General features: G+C 38.9%; 1 protein-coding gene across 2 annotated transcripts in view; it reads left to right on the top strand.

Annotated features, from left to right (window-relative positions):
- CDK6 (cyclin dependent kinase 6) overlaps positions 1–19,295 on the top strand; it is a 242,430-nt gene that overhangs the window by 110,432 nt on the left and 112,703 nt on the right. For both annotated transcript variants that reach the window (XM_041727653.1, XM_041727654.1), the window contains exon 4: positions 4,747–4,914. In XM_041727653.1, the coding sequence (XP_041583587.1) occupies positions 4,747–4,914 (168 nt within the window). The remainder of the gene's footprint in view (positions 1–4,746; positions 4,915–19,295) is intronic.

Raw genomic sequence — 19,295 nt, 5'->3', positions numbered from 1 at the left:
CGAACACTGTAATTTACACATTTTAGGAGAAAAAAAATGTCATTGACTATGGGTTGTATGTGTCTTATTTTTAGTTTTTAGACAGATATACTGTTGGTGTACATTTTTGTCACTGAAGCCTTGGGGATGTGACGATACCAACGTAGATAAGGCCAAAAATCCAGAATTATCCATTGAAAGCTGTCATTTCTGTGATTTACTAGATGGTATAAATTGGGTGTTTTAGTATCGTTTTTGGAACTAATGACACTTTGTAGTTGAAAAAAATAGACCCAATGATAAAAGTTCTTCCCATTAGAAAAGCATGAGGTAAGTTTTCAGTTTGTTTGCTTGATGTCTTGTTTTTAAAGAAATAACAGGATTGAACCTCTAGAACAGTTAAAAGAAATGATTACAAAGCTTTACAGATTTCTGGTATGCTGACGAAAGTCCAGAATCTTCTGAGGGGAGAGTCACCAAGGACAAATCCCCACCCAAAGTCACTGGGAGCCAGACTTCATTCCATGATGGTGCCCTGTTAAAACATGTTTCCATGTGTTTCAGAAAGATAATGAGGGCCCCAAGTGACTAGATATTGAATCCTTTTCTACCAGGATTGTGCATTGTAATGTAAATAGGTTTAAATCTGTGTTTAACTTAAAGAGCCTTAACAGTAGTATCCACAGTTTCCTTGCCTTGTATCAGCAGGCTTACTGTAAAATATTTTTGTGTCTTGTATAAGACAGACTAAGAGTTTTATTAATTAGTTCAAATTTTACAATTTAGATTAAATTCTTGAGAGGCTATTTTAAAAGTATGTCTCATGATACTATAAACTGAGATCGAACAGGTAATAAGCTTAAGTAAAGAATCCTTTGAAATGTCTTTGATCCAAGCACTTCTTGTGGTTCTGAAGCAAAAGTGTGTTTCCCTGCCTTGTTTAGTGGTACAGTTTTGTTCATTTCATTCTGAGAAATTGGTACCATGTCTTATTCTTCCTTATGACTGGAGTCCCTAATGTAGCTGAGTATATTTTCCCTTTGAGATTAGGTGTTCCAGTGAATGACAGGTAAAGATTGAGGAGGGTTCCCACATCACAGTTATTACAAGTCTACAATGTACATCAGTCTACCTCACAATTGAATCATTGAAGATGATGAGATTTGGGCAAAAATTTTTAAGCTATTTAATTCAAAGCTCACATAGTTCAAAACTCTTTTGTAACTGGATATTGTAGGTTTAGGAGAAAACCCTGTTTGCTCACACACAAAAAAATTAAAAATAGCCTGATAGGGCACCTGGGTGGCTCAGTTGGTTAAGCGTCTGCCTTCAGCATAGGTCATGATCCCAGGGTTCTGTGATCAAATCCCGTGTTGGAATCCCTGTCCTGTATCTCCCTCTACCCCTCACCCCTGCTCATTCTCTCTCTCTCTCTCTCAAGTAAAAATATAAAATCTTTAAAAATAAATAAAAATAGCCTAATAAAATCTAAAGAATGGCAATCCTTATGTAAAATCAGCTTCCTATACCTCGATAAGCACCATTTATGTGGAATTGTTATTGCACTTATATGGTTTGGCACTACTTAAACTGTGCTGGGTGTAATAGTTATAATGGTAACAAGTCATTTTCAAGTACCCTAGCCTTAAATGAAGGGGATCTAGACTTCCAGTACAAGTTTCAAAATAACACAACTAAAATAATGATTATGGCATATCTCAGGGAGGAAAACCATGTAGCCGTTAAAAATTATGTTGTATTGGGATCCTTGGGTGGCTCACTGAGTGTCTACCTTCAGCTCAGGTCGTGATCCTGGGGTCCTGAGATTGAGTTTTGCATCAGGCTCCCCATGGGGAGCCTGCTTCTCCCTCTGCCTATGACTCTGCCTCTGTGGGTCTCTCATGAATAAATAAATAAAATCTTAAAAACAAATCATGTATTAAAAAAAAGAATCTTGTGGATGTGGCAAAAATATTCATAATGAATTGTTAAATGTTTTTAAAACATTTAACCACATAAACCACAGAATAATGTGTATAGAATAATCATTTTTATTTACAAATACATGTTTATATTAAGTCTTGGTTTATGCTATACATTATATATAATATTTATATATAAATATGATGCATTTATACCTACAAATATAGCAACATCTATAATTTTTTTGAGACATTTGTAATTTTTGAAAGACCAGAAAGACAAAAAATATTTAATAATAAAGTTTTCTCTATTCTCTGAGCAATAGGATTTTGAGTGATTTCTGTTCTTCCTCTGGATTTTTTTTAAGATTAATTAATTAATTAATTATTTTAGAGAGTGAGCATGCAAGCAGGGGGAGGAGCAGAGGGAGAGGGACAAGCAGACTCTGTACTGAGCATAGAGCCCCACAGGAGGCTCAATCTCATGACCCTGGGATTATGACCTGAGCCAAAATCAAGAGTTTAACTGTTAACCAACTGAGCTTCCCACATATCCCCTTCCTCTGGATCCTAAAAACTTTTTTATAAGTTTCTACATTAAGCATGTACCATTTTAATAATTAAGAAAGATGTCATATGTCCTATATAAATAAATACACAGATAAAAGCAATTAACACTTTGGTTTTTTTACTCTTGGTTCAGGTTTTTTGTAAACTTTAGATGAGTTTTATTAATTAGTTCAAATTTTAAAATTTTTATTCTGCTAATTCGCTGCTTAGACTATATAAACAATGATAAATGAACCAAACATATATTCTCAGTAGTTTTAAATGGTTGGTGTTGAAAGTATAAGAATAAAGATGACAGGCCAGCATGGCATTACTTTAGGTTAATCATGCTGTTTAAAATCCAGGGCTTACAAGCCATGAGCATAACGTTTCCAACAATGACTGGTTTGCCCCAGCAGAGTACTCTTGTTAATACATATGCTTCCGTTTCACACTGGAAGGATGTGCATTGTGAGGTGTGTGACCTGCAGTGGTTCCCAGGTCCTAAAGGACTGACCCTCATCAGTGCAGTTTTCTTCAAGAGGTTTGCCTTTGAAAACTTAGAAGGTAAACTTTCCCAGGACAGAATATCCATTGAGGTGCATCTCAAAGGGATTCTAGTACACCTGGGTCATTGCATATCACTGCTCAATGCTTTGTTTCCAATGCTAAGGAGTCAGCAGGTTCCCTGACCTATGGCACTGGCCACATTTTCTTATGGTTGTTTGTGATTGTCTCCCCTGGGGAAACAGGACACTTAAATGATTGTCATTCATTGAATGCTTACCATTTCCCAAAACTGCACTACCTCCCTTGGTATACATTACTTCATTTAATCTCATAATATTATAAAAAGTAAGCACTATTTTCTCTTCATTTTATGTAAAACTAAGGCTTCGATTTTAAATAAGCCAGCAGAACTCCCAGCTCTGAAGGAAAAACCAGCACTGTAAACCAATAACCAAATATGACTCAGCTGATGAACAAGTGTGTCCTCACAGCCATTGCCAGCTTTGAAGCCCATGATGCTGCCCTACCATTTTTCTAATCCTTATTTCATATAAGGATTATAAAATAATCCCATCCTCCCTTGTGCACAGCATTTGCACAGTATTTTGGAGGGTAGGTCAATTTTATTAACCTTAGAATTCAAAGGATCCAATGGTCAGCATCTTAAATTCCTACTTTCAGACACTGTTTCTGAGTTTTAAATCTTCTCTCTAATTTTACTGGTTCCAAAGTTATAAAAAGATGTGACATTATTTTTTGAATCCCCCCCCCACCCCCGCTCCATGCTGGTTAATAATGATAGCAATGAGCTACCATTTATTGAGGACTCACTACTGTACTAAGTGCTTTCTTAACAGTGATGCCATGAAATCGGTTTTGTTGCTTTCCCATTTTACAGACAGGGGAATTGAGGCTTCACAAGGTTAAATGGCTTACCTGGCCTTACATACTCATTCCATCATTGATCTAATAAAGGAGTGCACTAGGAATTTGAACCCACTTTTTCTGTTGAATCAACACTACTTGGCTGGTGATGTTACTTTGGGCTAATTATATATACCGGTGAATCAGTTTCTTGACCTATAAGATGCGATAATGCTATTATTTACCTTAGTGTTGGGTTGTGTATTGAGAAAAGTACTTGACACGTAGTGACTACTTACTTGCTATAAAAGTAATAGGAATTACCATTAATAGCATTATCATATACTAGGTTTTAACTGTTGAAATAACATATTAAACCATATGAAAGTATATAAAGTAAAAAGTGTCTCCCTCTTACCACCTACTTCTTCTCCCCAGCCTTAACTACAGACACCAGTTTGGTATTTACCTCCCAGAATATTTCTTATGCCATCCAAAACTATTTTTTTTAATATTTTATTTATTTGAGAGAGAGAGAGAGCGAGAGAAAGCATGAGCAGAGAGGAGTGGCAGAGGGAGAGGGAGAAGCAGATTCCCCACTGAGCAGGGAACCCAACACGGGGCTTAATCCCAGGACCCTAGGATCGTGACCCGAGCCGAAGGCGGATGCTTAACCGACAGCCACGCAGGCACCCCAGGCATCTGAAACTATTTTTAAATTTTCCTTTTGTGAATAAGATACAGGTCAATGTGAGATTTTTTGCTTGTGATCTTGCAAATGGAAGACTAGAGAGGTTAAGAAGGAAAACAGATTCATTTATTCAGCAAATACTTGTCAAATGCTTTCCAAGGCTAAGGATTCCTTCACATGTTGAATTTCTGTTTTGACAGTTTATTGATTTTCTTTTTTGGTTTTATTTAGGATATGATGTTTCAGCTTCTCCGAGGCCTGGACTTTCTTCATTCTCACCGAGTAGTGCATCGCGATTTAAAACCACAGAACATTTTAGTGACCAGCAGTGGACAAATAAAACTGGCTGACTTCGGCCTTGCCCGCATCTACAGTTTTCAGATGGCTCTTACTTCAGTGGTGAGTGAGAAAGTGCTATTCTTTCATTAAAGTTATGTTTCCTCTTTTAAATAATGAACTGCCCTTATGCCATGCCCCTGAGATTATTACTGCATGTGATCAGTTGGGGGAGAGAATGTCTTTACACTTTAAAAAAAAAAAAAAAGTTTTATTTATTTATTCATGAGAGACACAGAGAGAGAGAGAGAGAGAGAGAGGCAGAGACATAGGCAGAAGGAGAAGCAGGTTCCATGCAGGGAGCCCGACGTGGGATTCGATCTGGTTACTCCAGGATCATGCCCTGGACCAAAGGCTCAACTGCTAAGCCACCCAGGCTTCCTGTCTTTACACTTTTTAAACAGGAGGGCTAGGAAGAAAGGGTTTTGCTTGTAACTATAGATACATACAGACTGGGCTTGTCACAGACAGGACCTATTGCAGAAAATAGTCTGTTACATTGTCACCACTAAAAAAAGAATCAGTTACAAGTTTCCAATTGCTTTTTTGCCATAACCACTATTTTCAGAGCTGCATACACAAAGTCTGGGGAAACATAGCACAAGGTTTTAGGAAAGAAGAGCGCCAGAAATGTTGTCCTGTCTGTAGCATCCTAGTTTGAGAAATAACGAGGTACCTACACAGGTATGTGAAAGCACTCTTCTCAATCTGTGGTGCTGACTATGAAGAAGAAACTAAGTTTATAGTGAACTAGGATGCCCCATGAACAAGCAGCACCCCACCCTCCTCACCCAAGTCAGAGTATAAGGAGTAAACCCAAGGGTCTGTTTTGGCAAAGAATGAGTTACAGTGTCCAGGTTTTTTTTTGTCTCCACCAGACACAAAACCATCATGTAGGCGCTAATAACTTTTATCTTTTAAAGACCTGTTCTGCATGTAGTGGATTCATGCAGAGATAACAAAAAGCCAAGCAATATTCCTTTATGCTGCTGCTTACTCAGTAGGAGGTTGATGCCAAGAATCCCCTTGGGTCCATGAAGACTATAAAAGTTGTCTTCAAAGCATTAGATTAAGCCTTAAGAAAAAGAATGTTCTTGAATCAATATGTCATTTTTCACATCTTTAGCCTGGAAGATTCTCAGTGGAGGGCATTGTTGAGAAATGTATGGCAGCATCTTTGGTCATCCTGATGACTTAGGGGATGGCTGTGGCCACAAAGAGGCTGATAACTGCCCACCAAAGAATTGTTTGCCCAAATTCCAGTAATGCCTCTGCTGCTGAGATATAGACAGAAGGGGAGTTGGAAATTCTCTGAGATAGCTTGTCTTAGGAAAACATTCAGTTTACAAAAGTGTTCCATTTCCCCATCCCCCAAATAGGGATACTAAAACCTGGACACATAAGACCACATACTTTCCCCAACATTGTATGCTTTACCTAGGGCATCAGAATTTTTACAGAGGTTTCATAGAGTGTGTCACCATTGTTGAAAGATAAATCATACTTTTGAGAAAATGAAGTACAAGATAGTATTTAAAGGATATGTTTCCACTTTGGGCTGGGTCGTGTGAGCCCTTGTATTCTTACATATCCACAGCCAAAATGCTGAGTCTATGCATTTCTCCAGTGGGAAGGGTTAGGTGGGCTGTGGGCTTCCCTAGGATATAGTTGTTTAGTGTCCCTGAGGAAAAGCTTCAATAGGCTTTGTGATCCCAGTGGTCACCAGGGGACCAGATGAAAGGAGCTGATCTCTTTGGGTATCTTAATAGTGGAAAGGATGAGCTGTTCATGAGGCAGACTCTTTATTTTGATTTCCCCAAAATGGGCACAAAAAACCATAAATAAAAACAGGAAACCCAGTTGGTTTTGTTTTGATTTTTTTTTTCTTATTAAATTTAAAGAACGGTAGCCCGGCTTCTGTATAATATCAATTAACATTCCATTCTTGCTGAAAGTTGATATCTTCAGACAGGAAAACGTAGACCAATTATTTCATAGAGAAAAAGGGATCAACAGTCATAAATACCTGATTTTTCAGTGTCTCATTTGTCCCACATACTCTGTATTTCTTATGGTGACATAAAGTAAAAAATACTAGCAAAAAATACTAGCAACTGGGAAGGACACTGGAACAAATTTGACATTATTTCCAAGAATGATAGCTGGCATTTAATGTCAGTACTAAAGGTTATGATTCCTAAGGGGTGCTGCGTTTAAAAGTTTTCCCATTGTTTTTTGTTTGTTTTTCTGTTAAAAGAAGAAACCATTTAGTGATGCATTAGTTAACATATCCGTGGTGATATATAAAGACTTAGAATCACAGTTTTTCAGACTGAACTGGTACTTATTTTTAGAATTTCTTGAAGAGAAAAAGACTGCACTCCACTTCCTGGAAATACACATTTTTTAGTGGGTTATGTCATACAGGACCTGGGAATCAACTTAATCTTTGGAATGTTAAAGGAATTACAAGTTAACTGATTCAAAACTGGCATCTTACAGCCATGAGAAATGCTAATATATTAGTTACTTTTCAAAGCCTGACCCAGGTGTCCCCTTCTGTTACTCCCTGTAAGAATCAATCCTCCCTCAGTGTTTCTAGGCTAACATCTTATTAATGTCTATCATAATACTATTTTATATCTTGCTTGCAATTATTTTCAGGGTCTTATATATCTGGCTGTAAGCTCCTTGAAGGAATTGGCCTTCTGGGAAGAAATTTAGAACAATTTATAAGAGTGGACTATAGTCATAGCTGTAGGTGGTGCATCGCTTAGGGTGTGTGACAAATGGCTTAGCTTGTCTTCATCTGATATGGGAGGGTGAGGTGTCCTTTAAATGCCTGACTTTGCCAGGATGCCTCCAGCATGACATTCAAGATGTCTTTAGAGAGTATTAGGTACTTGCTGCTCAGTACACAATCAGACATGCATAGGTTAAACATACAGAGAAAAGATGGTTTATGCCTATTTATTTAAAGATTGTAGAATTAAGATGTGAATAGCTACAGTGAATGCAGTAGACTCAGGCAGAAGGGGCCCATGGCCAGGATCTCATACTTCAGAGGAGCCTGCGTGGGCCCTGCTCCAGCTGGGCCTCTTCATGGAGCGCAGAATCCAGGGTGCCACGGAGATGTTCCAGCTAGAGTCTGAGACCCCCCCTCTTCCTGCCATGCTCAGGGCACTGGAATTCCCTGACTGAATGGGCACTGCATGGGCTCTCCTTGTGTCCTTCCTTCTGACAGCAGATTGTGGCACGTGTATGCACTCCCACGTCTGAGGGCAACAGCTCGCAGACAGCCAGTCAGAGTGTGCACGTGGGGGTTGGAAGGTCCATGAATACGTGTATGAGACCTGGCACGGTACTGGAAGGGGCCAAGACTTGGGGGCGGAACCCCATTACACTTGGTTACCTGATGTGGATGATTTTTATCAGAAATTTCTCTGAAACCATGAAAATCGACTTCTACAACCTGTATTGAAATACTACTACATTTGTGGAAAAACAGAGTAGGTTACAGGGAGGTTCTTTCCATTGCACGTATGTGATGCGTGTAAGAATCATGACTCATGGGCTTATATAATCTCAGTACCAAAAGTTTTTCAATAATGTATGCCTATTCAATAGAATGACTACAAGACTAGCTAGAATGATAGAGTCATTCTAAAGCCAACATTTCTAAGTACTCCCCATGTCAAATGCAACGTATGGTGCAACTCACTTTTGTCTGTCAGAATAGAAGAGAAGTAGAGAGCAACCACTCATACTTGACCCAGAGGGTCTGAGAAGCAGAACCTGGGATGTCACCAGCAGTCTGATGATGACTCTGCTAACCATGAAGCACTGTGGATGGCATCTCAGAGAGGGAGCGGTCTTCACATGTCTATGATGCCAAGTATTTATTATTGTTTTTCTGAATTGGACCATATAGTACACAGGGTGATGCAATACTATTGTTATTAGATACAGTGTCGGGAGAACTCCTTACCAAACATCTCATTTTGAAAGTGGGGAAACTGAGACTCAGACAAGCAGTCTGTGACCAGGTTAAGTCTGAATCCACCAAATAGATTGCAAATGGCTTGGAGAAATCTAATGTCTGTATTCTGGCTCTCACCCACCATCCCTTCTCCCCTCCTCCTCTCCACACCATAGGCTCCAGTATTGCAGAGGCATGAGGCTATATATTCTGTAGGATTATTGGGTCCTGCAAAGGGCATCCAGAGATTCCACAGGTGTTCCAACACTTGAGGACTTTCTAAAATTTAAGTCTTGTTAAAATTATAATTAAAAAACAACTAGCTCATGCCACATTTTGACACAGTAGAGAACACTGAGGCATGAACTTGTACCTTCTGGCTAACTTACTTTTGTTGTTGTCATTTAAGAGAGACAGAGCAGGAGGAGGGGCAGAAGGAGAGAGAGAGAGAGAACCTTAAGCAGGCTCCATGCCTAGTGCGGATCCCAGTGTGGGACTCAATCTCATGACTCCAAGATTATGACCTGAGCTGAAATCAGGAGTTGGACACTTAACCGACTGAGCCATCTAGGCACCCCCTGGCTAATTTATTTTTTACATAGACCTCAGAATAAAACTTCTGCCACACTCCTGCAGACTCAAACGTCTTGTTTTTTGTTTTTTTTTTTTTTTTTTTTAAGAGTTTGTTTATTTACTCATGAGAAACACACAGACAGAGGCAGAGACATAGGCAGAGGGGGAAGCAGGCTCCATGCAAGGAGCCCGATGTGGGACTCGATCCCGGGACTCCAGGATCAGGCCCTGAGCCGAAGGCAGAAGCTCAACTGCTGAGCCACCCAGGCATCCCCAAACTTGAACGTCTTGTAAATGGATTGTTACTTAGGAAAAAACAAGCATTCTCTTGGTTCACTCCTGTGTGTGTCCGTCGCCTTAAAATCACTCAGATGCATAAATGCAGCAGCACACAATACCATGTTACACTCACCATACAGGAGACTTTTTCAAGGGCCGTCCAGAGTAATGCCGGTGTTGATATTTTTATATCCAGATGTATTTGCCAGACCACCCAGACACTCCCCCAGGACAGACCCCAAAAGCTGCCCGTGGATAGAGAGATGTCTGTGCCTTAGAATGAGTTGTTCCTTTTAGGGTCTCTGTAACTTCACATGCTGAGATGAGGTCCCAGAATGGCCTGCCGTAACCCGTTTCTGCTCTGCAGTGAACAGTCTTACAGTGACTTTTCGTTGTTATTGGGAGGGTCTTCATACAGCCATTAGACAAAAGGTACAGTTAGCATTTTTCCTTCAGATGCTTGTGTGTGATACACATGGTTTGGAGAAAAATTCTACGTTGTACCATAATGGAAGAGTAAGACAGTTCTCCGGTCTTTCTAATGACTTAATGAAATTCTCACAAAGTAAATTCTGTTCCCCTTCTCCAAGGGTCTTTTTTTCCATATCATGTATCCAATTAAGAGACACTTGTGGAGGCACCCAGGTGGCTCAGTCTGTTAAGCGTCCAACTCTTGATTTTGGCTTGGATTGTGATCTAGAGGTTGTGGGATCCAGCTCCACGACCGGCTGCCTGCTCCATGCAGAGTCTGTTTAGGATTCTCTGTCAGCCCCTCCCTCTGCTTGTGCCTTCTCTCCGTCTCTCTCTAAAATAATTAAATAAAATCGTTAAAAAGAAAGAGACACAATGTTCTGAAGACATTTTGCACTCTGTGGAAACACCAAAACAAAACAAATGAATAGTAAACATGGGAAGACTTTTATTTGACAACTCTACAAATTAGAAAAATTCACTTGGGAAATAAGTGATTCTCAAAATTATTGTATTTATGATCATTCAATTATTTAATACCACAAGTATTACAAAAACTCGAATTCCTTACATTCCATTCTTATGCCTCTAGCAATAGATGGTTTTCTTACTCTAACCCTAGTTGGGTAGCATTTAGTAAACACTGAAGGAAACTTGAGGATTCAAAAACTTTTTGATAAAAAAGGGAGAAGAGTAATGAAATGAAATTCAGTCAGCAAATAATTACCGATCACTTTCCGTCTGCCAGGCACTGTCCATGAACCTGAGGGATGATGGGGACTTAGAAATGGCCAGGGTTTTTGCTCTAATGGATCTCATAATCAAAATGGGGAGACATCTTCATAAAATAGTCACAAGAAGAAATGTAGTTAGAAACCAGTGTGCAATAAAGGGAAGGGACCCAACTCCATCAAGTTTTGTGTCTTAGGAACCCTCAGAGGCTGGGGGTCAGGGAAGCTTTCCTTGCTCGCCTATGCCAAGATGTGAGATGCTCAGAGAGGTCACCAGCATCACCCTGTCAGAACCTGCATAGATGGAGGCCGCATGAATTGTGCACATCACACAATCTGCTAATTTTCTCTGTGTCTGGAATAGTTCATTTTATGGCACCAGGTCGGCACCACCAAGTTGACAAAGTGAAGTAGGACCAGAGATCGGAGAACAATGTCATCTTTTACAAGAGAAAATAAATTGTTTATGCTTGTTTCCTCTTCGTGCATGTCGTATTTACTATGGAGACCTGGCAAGGTTTGTGCCTCAGCCTGGGCAGCCGAGTTGCTCCCACAGAAGCCTGCGAATGCTGCCAGTGCATACTGAGTAAATCAAACCAAGAGCATTAATCGAGTATAATGGAAAAAACCCAAAGCCCTGTCGCCTCAGCACCTCAGCGAAAGTGCAGGACACACCTCTGAAGCCGGAAACGCTCCTGTAACTCCCTCCCCACTCAACATCCCCTTGCCATGACACAACCAGGTCTGTTTTGTGAAAATTTCCAGTTGCCAGTACATATTTCATAGTTAACAATGGAGTGTTTGTGCCGGTTTCGTTTTCACTTTCACCAGTGAGGGAAGTAGAACACAATGGGGCAGTGCACAGAGCTGGGAACAGGACACGTTTTCTTTAGGATTCCCAGGGCTGGGTACGTGGAAAATACCAGAGCCAAAACAAACATGAAAACCCATCCAGATCCTTCGTTGTTCATTCTCAGTGGCAATAAAACACATTTTGAGTTACTATATGATAGGTTAACTCTGCCTCCACAGTGAAGGCAAGCTTTGATGACCACTGTGAAAATTTCTCCCATGTAGAAAGATAATGTATTCTATACTGTAAAGAAAGCTCCTGTGGATATGTGTATATGCATGTGGATATTTAACTGTATCACGTATATTTGTGAAGTTAAATCAAATACTTTTCTTGTTTATAAAAGATAGTCATTCATTTGACTCACCTAATTCTAGCTCCTTCATCAGTGGTCACTGTTGCCAGTTAGTTCTAGATGAAAACAGTTTAACTGTAGTGCTACTGCCTGAAGGGTGTTTTACTCAAAGAAAGCACAAGATGTTCTTTGATTCCATACATCTGTTTGGGCATCATGTCCTATCAAGGTACAGTGCAGATGTGGTCTAGTTGTCACCTGGTTTTTTTATATTCTATCATATAGACACCCTGTATGATACCATTCAAATCTCAGAACTTGAGAACAAGTCTGAGTATCCAGACCAAGCATTGTCTTAAGGTCGACAAGACCAAGTGCTTTAGAAAGTTTTTGCAAGGCAAAGGGTTTCTCAGGGATCCACACAATGGAAAAAGGTTTGTTGGATCTTACATTTAACATTCTTATGGGAATGTGCCTTTTTTGCTTGGTCAGGGACTAGTCTGACAAACTGTATTAATGAAATAATTTCATCTCCCCTAAATTTGATTTATTCAGGTGTGTTAATGTTCATCTAAAGGAGTATGAGACATAATCCTTGGAATAGAATATAAAACAATGTTTTTATAACTTGCACTTTTATATCCTCTTTCATATATTCTTTGAATATGTGAGCTTCTTGATTCTCCAATGTCTAAAGAATGAATTCCAACTCTAGCATGTAGCATGTAGCCTGCAAAGTTTTTTTGTAGTGTAGCCCTGACCTATCCTTCTGTCCTCCCACTCATACTACCCTCATACACATAAACGCCTACTCCCTGTCCTCTACCTACATTAAATTTCTCACTACTCCTTGAATGGCATCAAGTTCTCTTCCAGCTCCCCGCTTTCACCAGTGAATCAATGAATGAATTTCCAACTGCATTTTCCATGTTGCTGCCAGGATCACTTCATCATCAATTATAAGCATCTAGAGTACTTGTGTTTGTGTGTGTGTGTGGTTTTTATTTTTTGCTTTATTTGGAGGTTTTTTTTTGTTGTTATTTTTGGGTTTTGTTTTGATTTGGTTCTTTTTGGATTTTTTGGTTTTGTCATTTTGTTTTGTTTTAGTTTTTTTGCATTAGATGAAACTTTTAGTTAATCTTCCCAGCTACCTACGTCATCCCCTCATAGAGATAGCAGCTTGAACCCTGAGGAAGTAACATTTGCACTTAGAATGTCTCTCTGGGCAACCATTCCTAAACTTCAGATAATCATTGTCCTTCATCCCTGCTTCTTCAAGATCATAAACCTTCATACACCTCCCCATCTTGTACACTTAACATTTTCTGTATGGTATGTTTTAAATAAAAATTAAGATCTCGGGATCCCTGGGTGGCGCAGCGGTTTGGCGCCTGCCTTTGGCCCAGGGCGCGATCCTGGAGACCCGGGATCGAATCCCACATCAGGCTCCCGGTGCATGGAGCCTGCTTCTCCCTCCGCCTGTGTCTCTGCCTCTCTCTCTCTCTCTGTGACTATCATAAATAAATAAAAAATTAAAAAAAAAAAATTAAGATCTCTTGGGGCTTTTTGGAAGAACCATGGCATTACAGGAAAAGGTTGAAAATGTCTGCGTTGTAGTTTTTTTTAGTTACTTTATTTAGTCTACTTGGGTTCTTGGGTTGATTAGGGATGTACATACGTTAATCTCTACAGGCTTTTCTGAAAGTTTTTATATGATGGCTTTGTAATGCGGATTTCTTTGGTATTTTATTGACCTTATTGCTAATATGCCGAATTTGTTTCTAAATGATGTTCTTTGGGTCACATTGCTCCCACATTCTATTTTCCTTTTCTCCAGGGATTGAAGCACAGAATTTGAGTGACATCGTTGCCCCCAGTGTCTGTAAGGATACTGATGATTTTTAAATCTCTCATAAATGTGAATGTTAAACTTTACAGTTGGCTGTGGAGAAATAATCTACCTTCAAGTCTCAGGGAAGCGTCCAAAAGAAAGAAGGGGAAAGCGTAGGAGAATTTACTTTAGTGCTGCTCATATATTTATTTTGAAGGTTGGCAGAATCTAAAAGTGGGGCTGTAAATTTAACAGCTCAGCCGTAAAAGCCCCAAAATAAGGGAGAAAAGTCTCTACTACTTCTAGATTTGGATACTAATATAAAGCTACAAGGATTCCATTCTGTCATCTTACTTTTTTTTTTTTATCTCTAAAGCTCCCTGTCCTTTTCTTCTTTCTCATTTTTATTTTGAATAATTACTTTTTAAAGGTAACAATGCTTTAAAATGTATGGAAGCTTTCTCTGAATACTTACTAGCATACTACTCCAGTCGATAGATTTCCCAGTGACGATAGATTTCCCAGTGACGTTGAGTCCTATCTGCACCTTATGTAACTCTGGGTGATTTTAGTGAGGTGGGGATTGCACATGGTATCAGTTCTTGTGGGAAAATATGCTTCAGTGGCTTACTGGCACTGCTCTTGGAATGTGGCATTTAAAAGTACCTTTTTACAGTGGGAAAGAATTCTGTCAAGAATAAACAGTCTGACCTTGTTAAATGGGCCAAAGTCTGTCTGTAACCTAGTTCCAGAAAACTAGCTTTTACTAGTTTAGCAAATGCAGATTAGAAAAATTACAATTAAATTTTTCTAAAGACAAGGAACAGTTGCTGTGAAAAATACGAAAAAAATTCAAAACAATGATGGTCTTCACATATATTCATGAAAATTTCCTTAGATGACTATAAAATCCCACTCTTCCAGAGTGGGTGAAAGATCAGGACCACAGTCGGTCAGAAAAGCAGATGTTCTTTTTCCTGGAAAGACGAGACTGGCTTATAGAAAGGAGCCATGGGAGGGCCTACATAGCGTAGACCTACCGTGGGAAACCAGTAGGCTTGGAGAGCTAAAGGAGAAATAAAAATTATCACTGACTGCCTGTTGCTCACAGGTTAAAAAGTCTAGATACTCCAATTTGTTCCTAACTTTTCTCTCCACCCCTATGATCTGCAACTCCAGACCTCCCTCCTCCTGATTGAAACAACATGCCTTTAGATTTTGTGCCTCGGTGCCTTAGGCATTCTCTCTGCTTAGATTGTCTTTCTCCTTCGCAGGCTAACAAACTCCTACTCATTCTTCAAGACTTTATGCAAAAGCCATCTCCTCCCTGAAGTCAGCCTGACTCTGTAGGATAAAGCTAGGCATTCCTTTCCTGTGTACTTTTGATCTGCCTCTCAGTAGCTGTCATATCAGTTTCAGGGCTTGCAGTAACAACACACAGGCACACAGCACTGCTCTGTGAGTGTTAAGATTGTGTGTGTGTGTGTTCTGAAATAAGAGGTTTCTGAGTAGAGGTGGAGGGAGGCTGCATTGGGGGTACTAAGTGTGTTTGGGAAGAGATGCTTCCCCTAAACATCAGCTTCCCTGAAGGGTGTGGTTACAACTTGTATCTGCATCCATTTTGCAATTACAGCACCAGGAATCAAACTTGTTTTATTGATCAGTTTCATTGCTAAAACCTTGTGTTTATATTTCAGTGGTATTCTGGAAAACCAAGACATGATGGCTTTTACTCAGATGCATGACTGGAAGTTAGTTGGTTAGGTGTTACCAGAGTATACTAGATCTCAATGATGCTTTTTCTGGTTGTAACCATTTGTAACGTTAAATGGGTTTTTTATCAGTAATAAATTGGGGGAATTTTTTTAGTAGAATTACAGTAATAACCTAATCTTGTGTTCTAAAACATAATATAGCTTTAAGAGAACTATGTTAAGTTAAAAAAAATTAATGTGTAAAGTAGATAAATAATCAAGTTCTTTGCAGATGGGCTTGTGGCAAAGATTTTCAAAAGGAGCCTATGCAATTTAAAATATAATTCAATACGGGCCCCTGGATGGCTCAGTTGGTTAAGTGACCAACTCCTGATTTTGGCTCAGGGTCCTGAGATCCAGCCCTGGCACCTGGCCTCCCCACTCAGCAGGGACTCTGCTAGATACTCTCTCAGCTCTTCTCCCCGTCCCCCTCCCTCTTGTGCACGCTTGCTCTCTCTCTCAAGTTAATAAAGAAGTCTTTAAAATATATATATATATATTAATAAATATAATAAATAAATAAATATATTTATTACATAAAGCTTCTTATTCTATCTGGCCACTCTTTTTTTTTTTTTTTTTTTTTACTGCTTGTTTGTACAAAGATAGTTAACAACAGCCAAAAGAGCCCATTGGGGATTTAAAAGCATTAGTAAAGTGGGGGGTAAGGTGAGGGTTGTCAGTTGTTAAGCATCCAACTAAATTTCAGCTCAGGTCATGATCTCAGGATCGTGAGATCAAGCCCCACGTTGGGCTCTGTCCTGCATAAGAGTCTCTCTCCCTGTACCCTTCCTCCCTCTCTAAAAAAATAAATAAATAAAATGAAATAAAAGTGTTAAAGTCTGGGAAAAAAGAGACTTGTTCTTCTTTTACCCAAACACAAGTTGGCCACAATCATGCCTTCTACTGGCAAGTTGAGGTTAGAAATGTAGCAGAACATTTAAAATTTTGACACGATTGGGTAACCAATCCCTTTGAAGTGAGTAGAGCTTCTTCAATTGGGGACTTTCTTTACTACTTTTATATATCTTTTGTTCTCTATTATATCTAAAAGGACTCCTTGATTTTAGGACATGGGGCTGAAATGCCGTGTGTAAGTGCCATGTTGTTGCTACCTTACCTAAAGCACCATCCAATTTGTATTTTCCATCAGGTTTCTTTTTCATTGGTGGTTTATGTGCTCCTGTTTATAAAGGCATCAAGTTTTCCCAGTGTTTAATTACACTTCGCAAGTATTGTTAGTCATGTAACATTGGAGAAAAATATGATATTCATCAATTGCTTTAAACATCTGATATTCAGAGCATCCATCTGTTCTGTAATTTTATTTTTAGAAATTTGGTATCAGGAGACATTTTTGAAAGAGAAACACCATTAGAGTTAGCCCTGCTTTATCCATGGGGGATACGTTCCAAGACCCCCAGTGGATGCCTAAAAATGCGGGACAGTTCCCAACCCTATCTATGCTCTTGTCTGCTCCTATACATAAACCCTGTGATCAAGTTTAATTTATAAACCAGGCACACTAAGAGATTAACAACTAAAAATAGAACAATAATAATTTATGTGATAGAAGTTACGTGAATGTGGTCTCTCTCAAAATATCTTCTTGTACGTGTATTCAGCCTTTCTCTTGTTTGTGATGATGTAAGATGACAAAATGCCTGTGTGATGAGATGACGTGAAGGGAATGACTGTGACGTAGCTTTAGCCTTCTGTTGACTTTCTGATGATACCTTAGAACGATCATCTGCTTCCAGACCACAGTTGACCGCTGGTAACTGAAACCACAGAAGACAAAACCACAGATAAGGGGGCCCACTGTATTTGTAAGACACAGTTCACCAAATCCAGACGCAAGGTCTGCCATTTCCTCTGCAAAGCCTTTGTGGCATTTGTATGCAGGAGTCAGAAACCTCCTCTAAACCCTTATTCTTCAATCAATTTTTTTAAATCTACATTTTTTAAATGGCTACAATTATTTTAAAATTCAAACATCCCAAATAGGTTTAAAAAAATGAAAAAAGAAGCTCCTCAATAATGTTTCCTCCCAGAAAAAGCTACTGTTAAGTTTGATGAATGGACTTTCACACCTTTTTATATTTGTATGAAACTATATATATGTGGAAGCAGTGTGTTTGTAGTATACATACACGTTATTTTAATTTGTTTGGAGTCTTCTGTGGACTTTTTCCAATTTATCGTGCACATTTTCCATATCTAACATTGTAGTCTGTTTATTTTTCTCTTCTCTGTGTGAATATGCATAGTAACATTTTTTTACCCCAGTCTTTTAGGATGAACCTTCAATAGTTTCTCATTGTTTGGCTGCAGTGAGCATCCTTGGGCTTTTGTCTTCTCACCCAAATACTAATATTTTTGTAGGATAAATTTCAAGAAATTGCATTACCAAAAGATTTTTTTAATGTTTTGCTTCTAAGAAACTGCCAAACTGCCCCCCGCCTTTTTTTTTCATTTAAATTATAATTCTTTTAAGTAGGCTCCACACCCAGCATGGAGCCCAAGGCAAGGCTTGAACTCTTGACCCTGAGATCAAGACCTGAGCTGGACTCAAGAATCAGATACTTAACAGACGGAGCCACCCAGGCACCCCAAGAAACTGCCAAACAATCTTTTAAAAAAACTGTAACATTTTACATCTGTCCCCCCCGCAGCAGTGAACAAGAGTTCTTGTTGCTCCATATCTTCATTAGCGTTTGGTGATGTCAGTGTTTTGAATCTTGGCCCTTATAATAGGTTTATTGTTGTTTTAATGAGTATGCCCATTTCAAAATCTGATAGTGCCAAGCTATTAATATTAAAGCTTATTTAAAAAACTCTTATAACAATTCAACTTAAGCCAGCTTGATTACACAAAGTAAAATCCTCTTTCTTTCTCTCTCTTGCCAACTTTTTATACCATTCTGTCCCTTATTCTCCTCTTTCCCATTCTGAAATAACCCAGTTTTATTTTAGTACATATTTACATTCTTTTCCCCTACAAACTAATCTCCATACCTTGTACACTTCTTTTTAGCCAAAACACATCCTACTTTCCTTATATAGAAGTGTTTCCCTTATTATTTTTAGTAGCTTTAAAACTATTAATTAAAATTTTTGACCTTTAGAAACCTTACTTTCTAGTGAAAACTAGTAAGTGAGCAGTTATAAACTGTCACACCAGCATTCTTTTGATTGGCAAATTTATCAGTACATTTTACGATTTCTAGAAGCATGTGCTTCTTTTTAATAATACAGTCTTTCGTGGAGGCCTGGGTAGCTCAGTGGGTTTAAGTGTCCCACTTAGGCTCAGGTCATGATCTCAGGGTCCTGGGATCAAGCCCACCTCTGGCTCATTGAGCAGGGAGTCTCCTTCTCCCTCTCCCTCCCCGACCTTTACTCCCATGTTCATATGTGCTCTCTCAAATAAGTAAATAATCTTTAAAAAAATGCAGTTTTTCGGTATGACACAAGGCATGTTTACTAACAGACTTAAATTTATCTTTAGTTCCTCTATAATAAGAAAACCATAGATAAACTTATGTTCCATAATTAGTGTGCACTATTTTATCTTACTTGGGAATAAATGATCTAAATATTCGTTGAGCCTCCCGCCATTTAATTTAACTTAGCAAAACTTTAAAGTTTCAAGTTAACAAAGAGATTTGAGAAGCTGTT

Source organism: Vulpes lagopus, chromosome 13, assembly GCF_018345385.1.
Source record: "Vulpes lagopus strain Blue_001 chromosome 13, ASM1834538v1, whole genome shotgun sequence".
Classification (NCBI taxonomy): domain Eukaryota; kingdom Metazoa; phylum Chordata; class Mammalia; order Carnivora; family Canidae; genus Vulpes; species Vulpes lagopus.
This window is presented reverse-complemented; position numbering and strand designations above follow the sequence as displayed.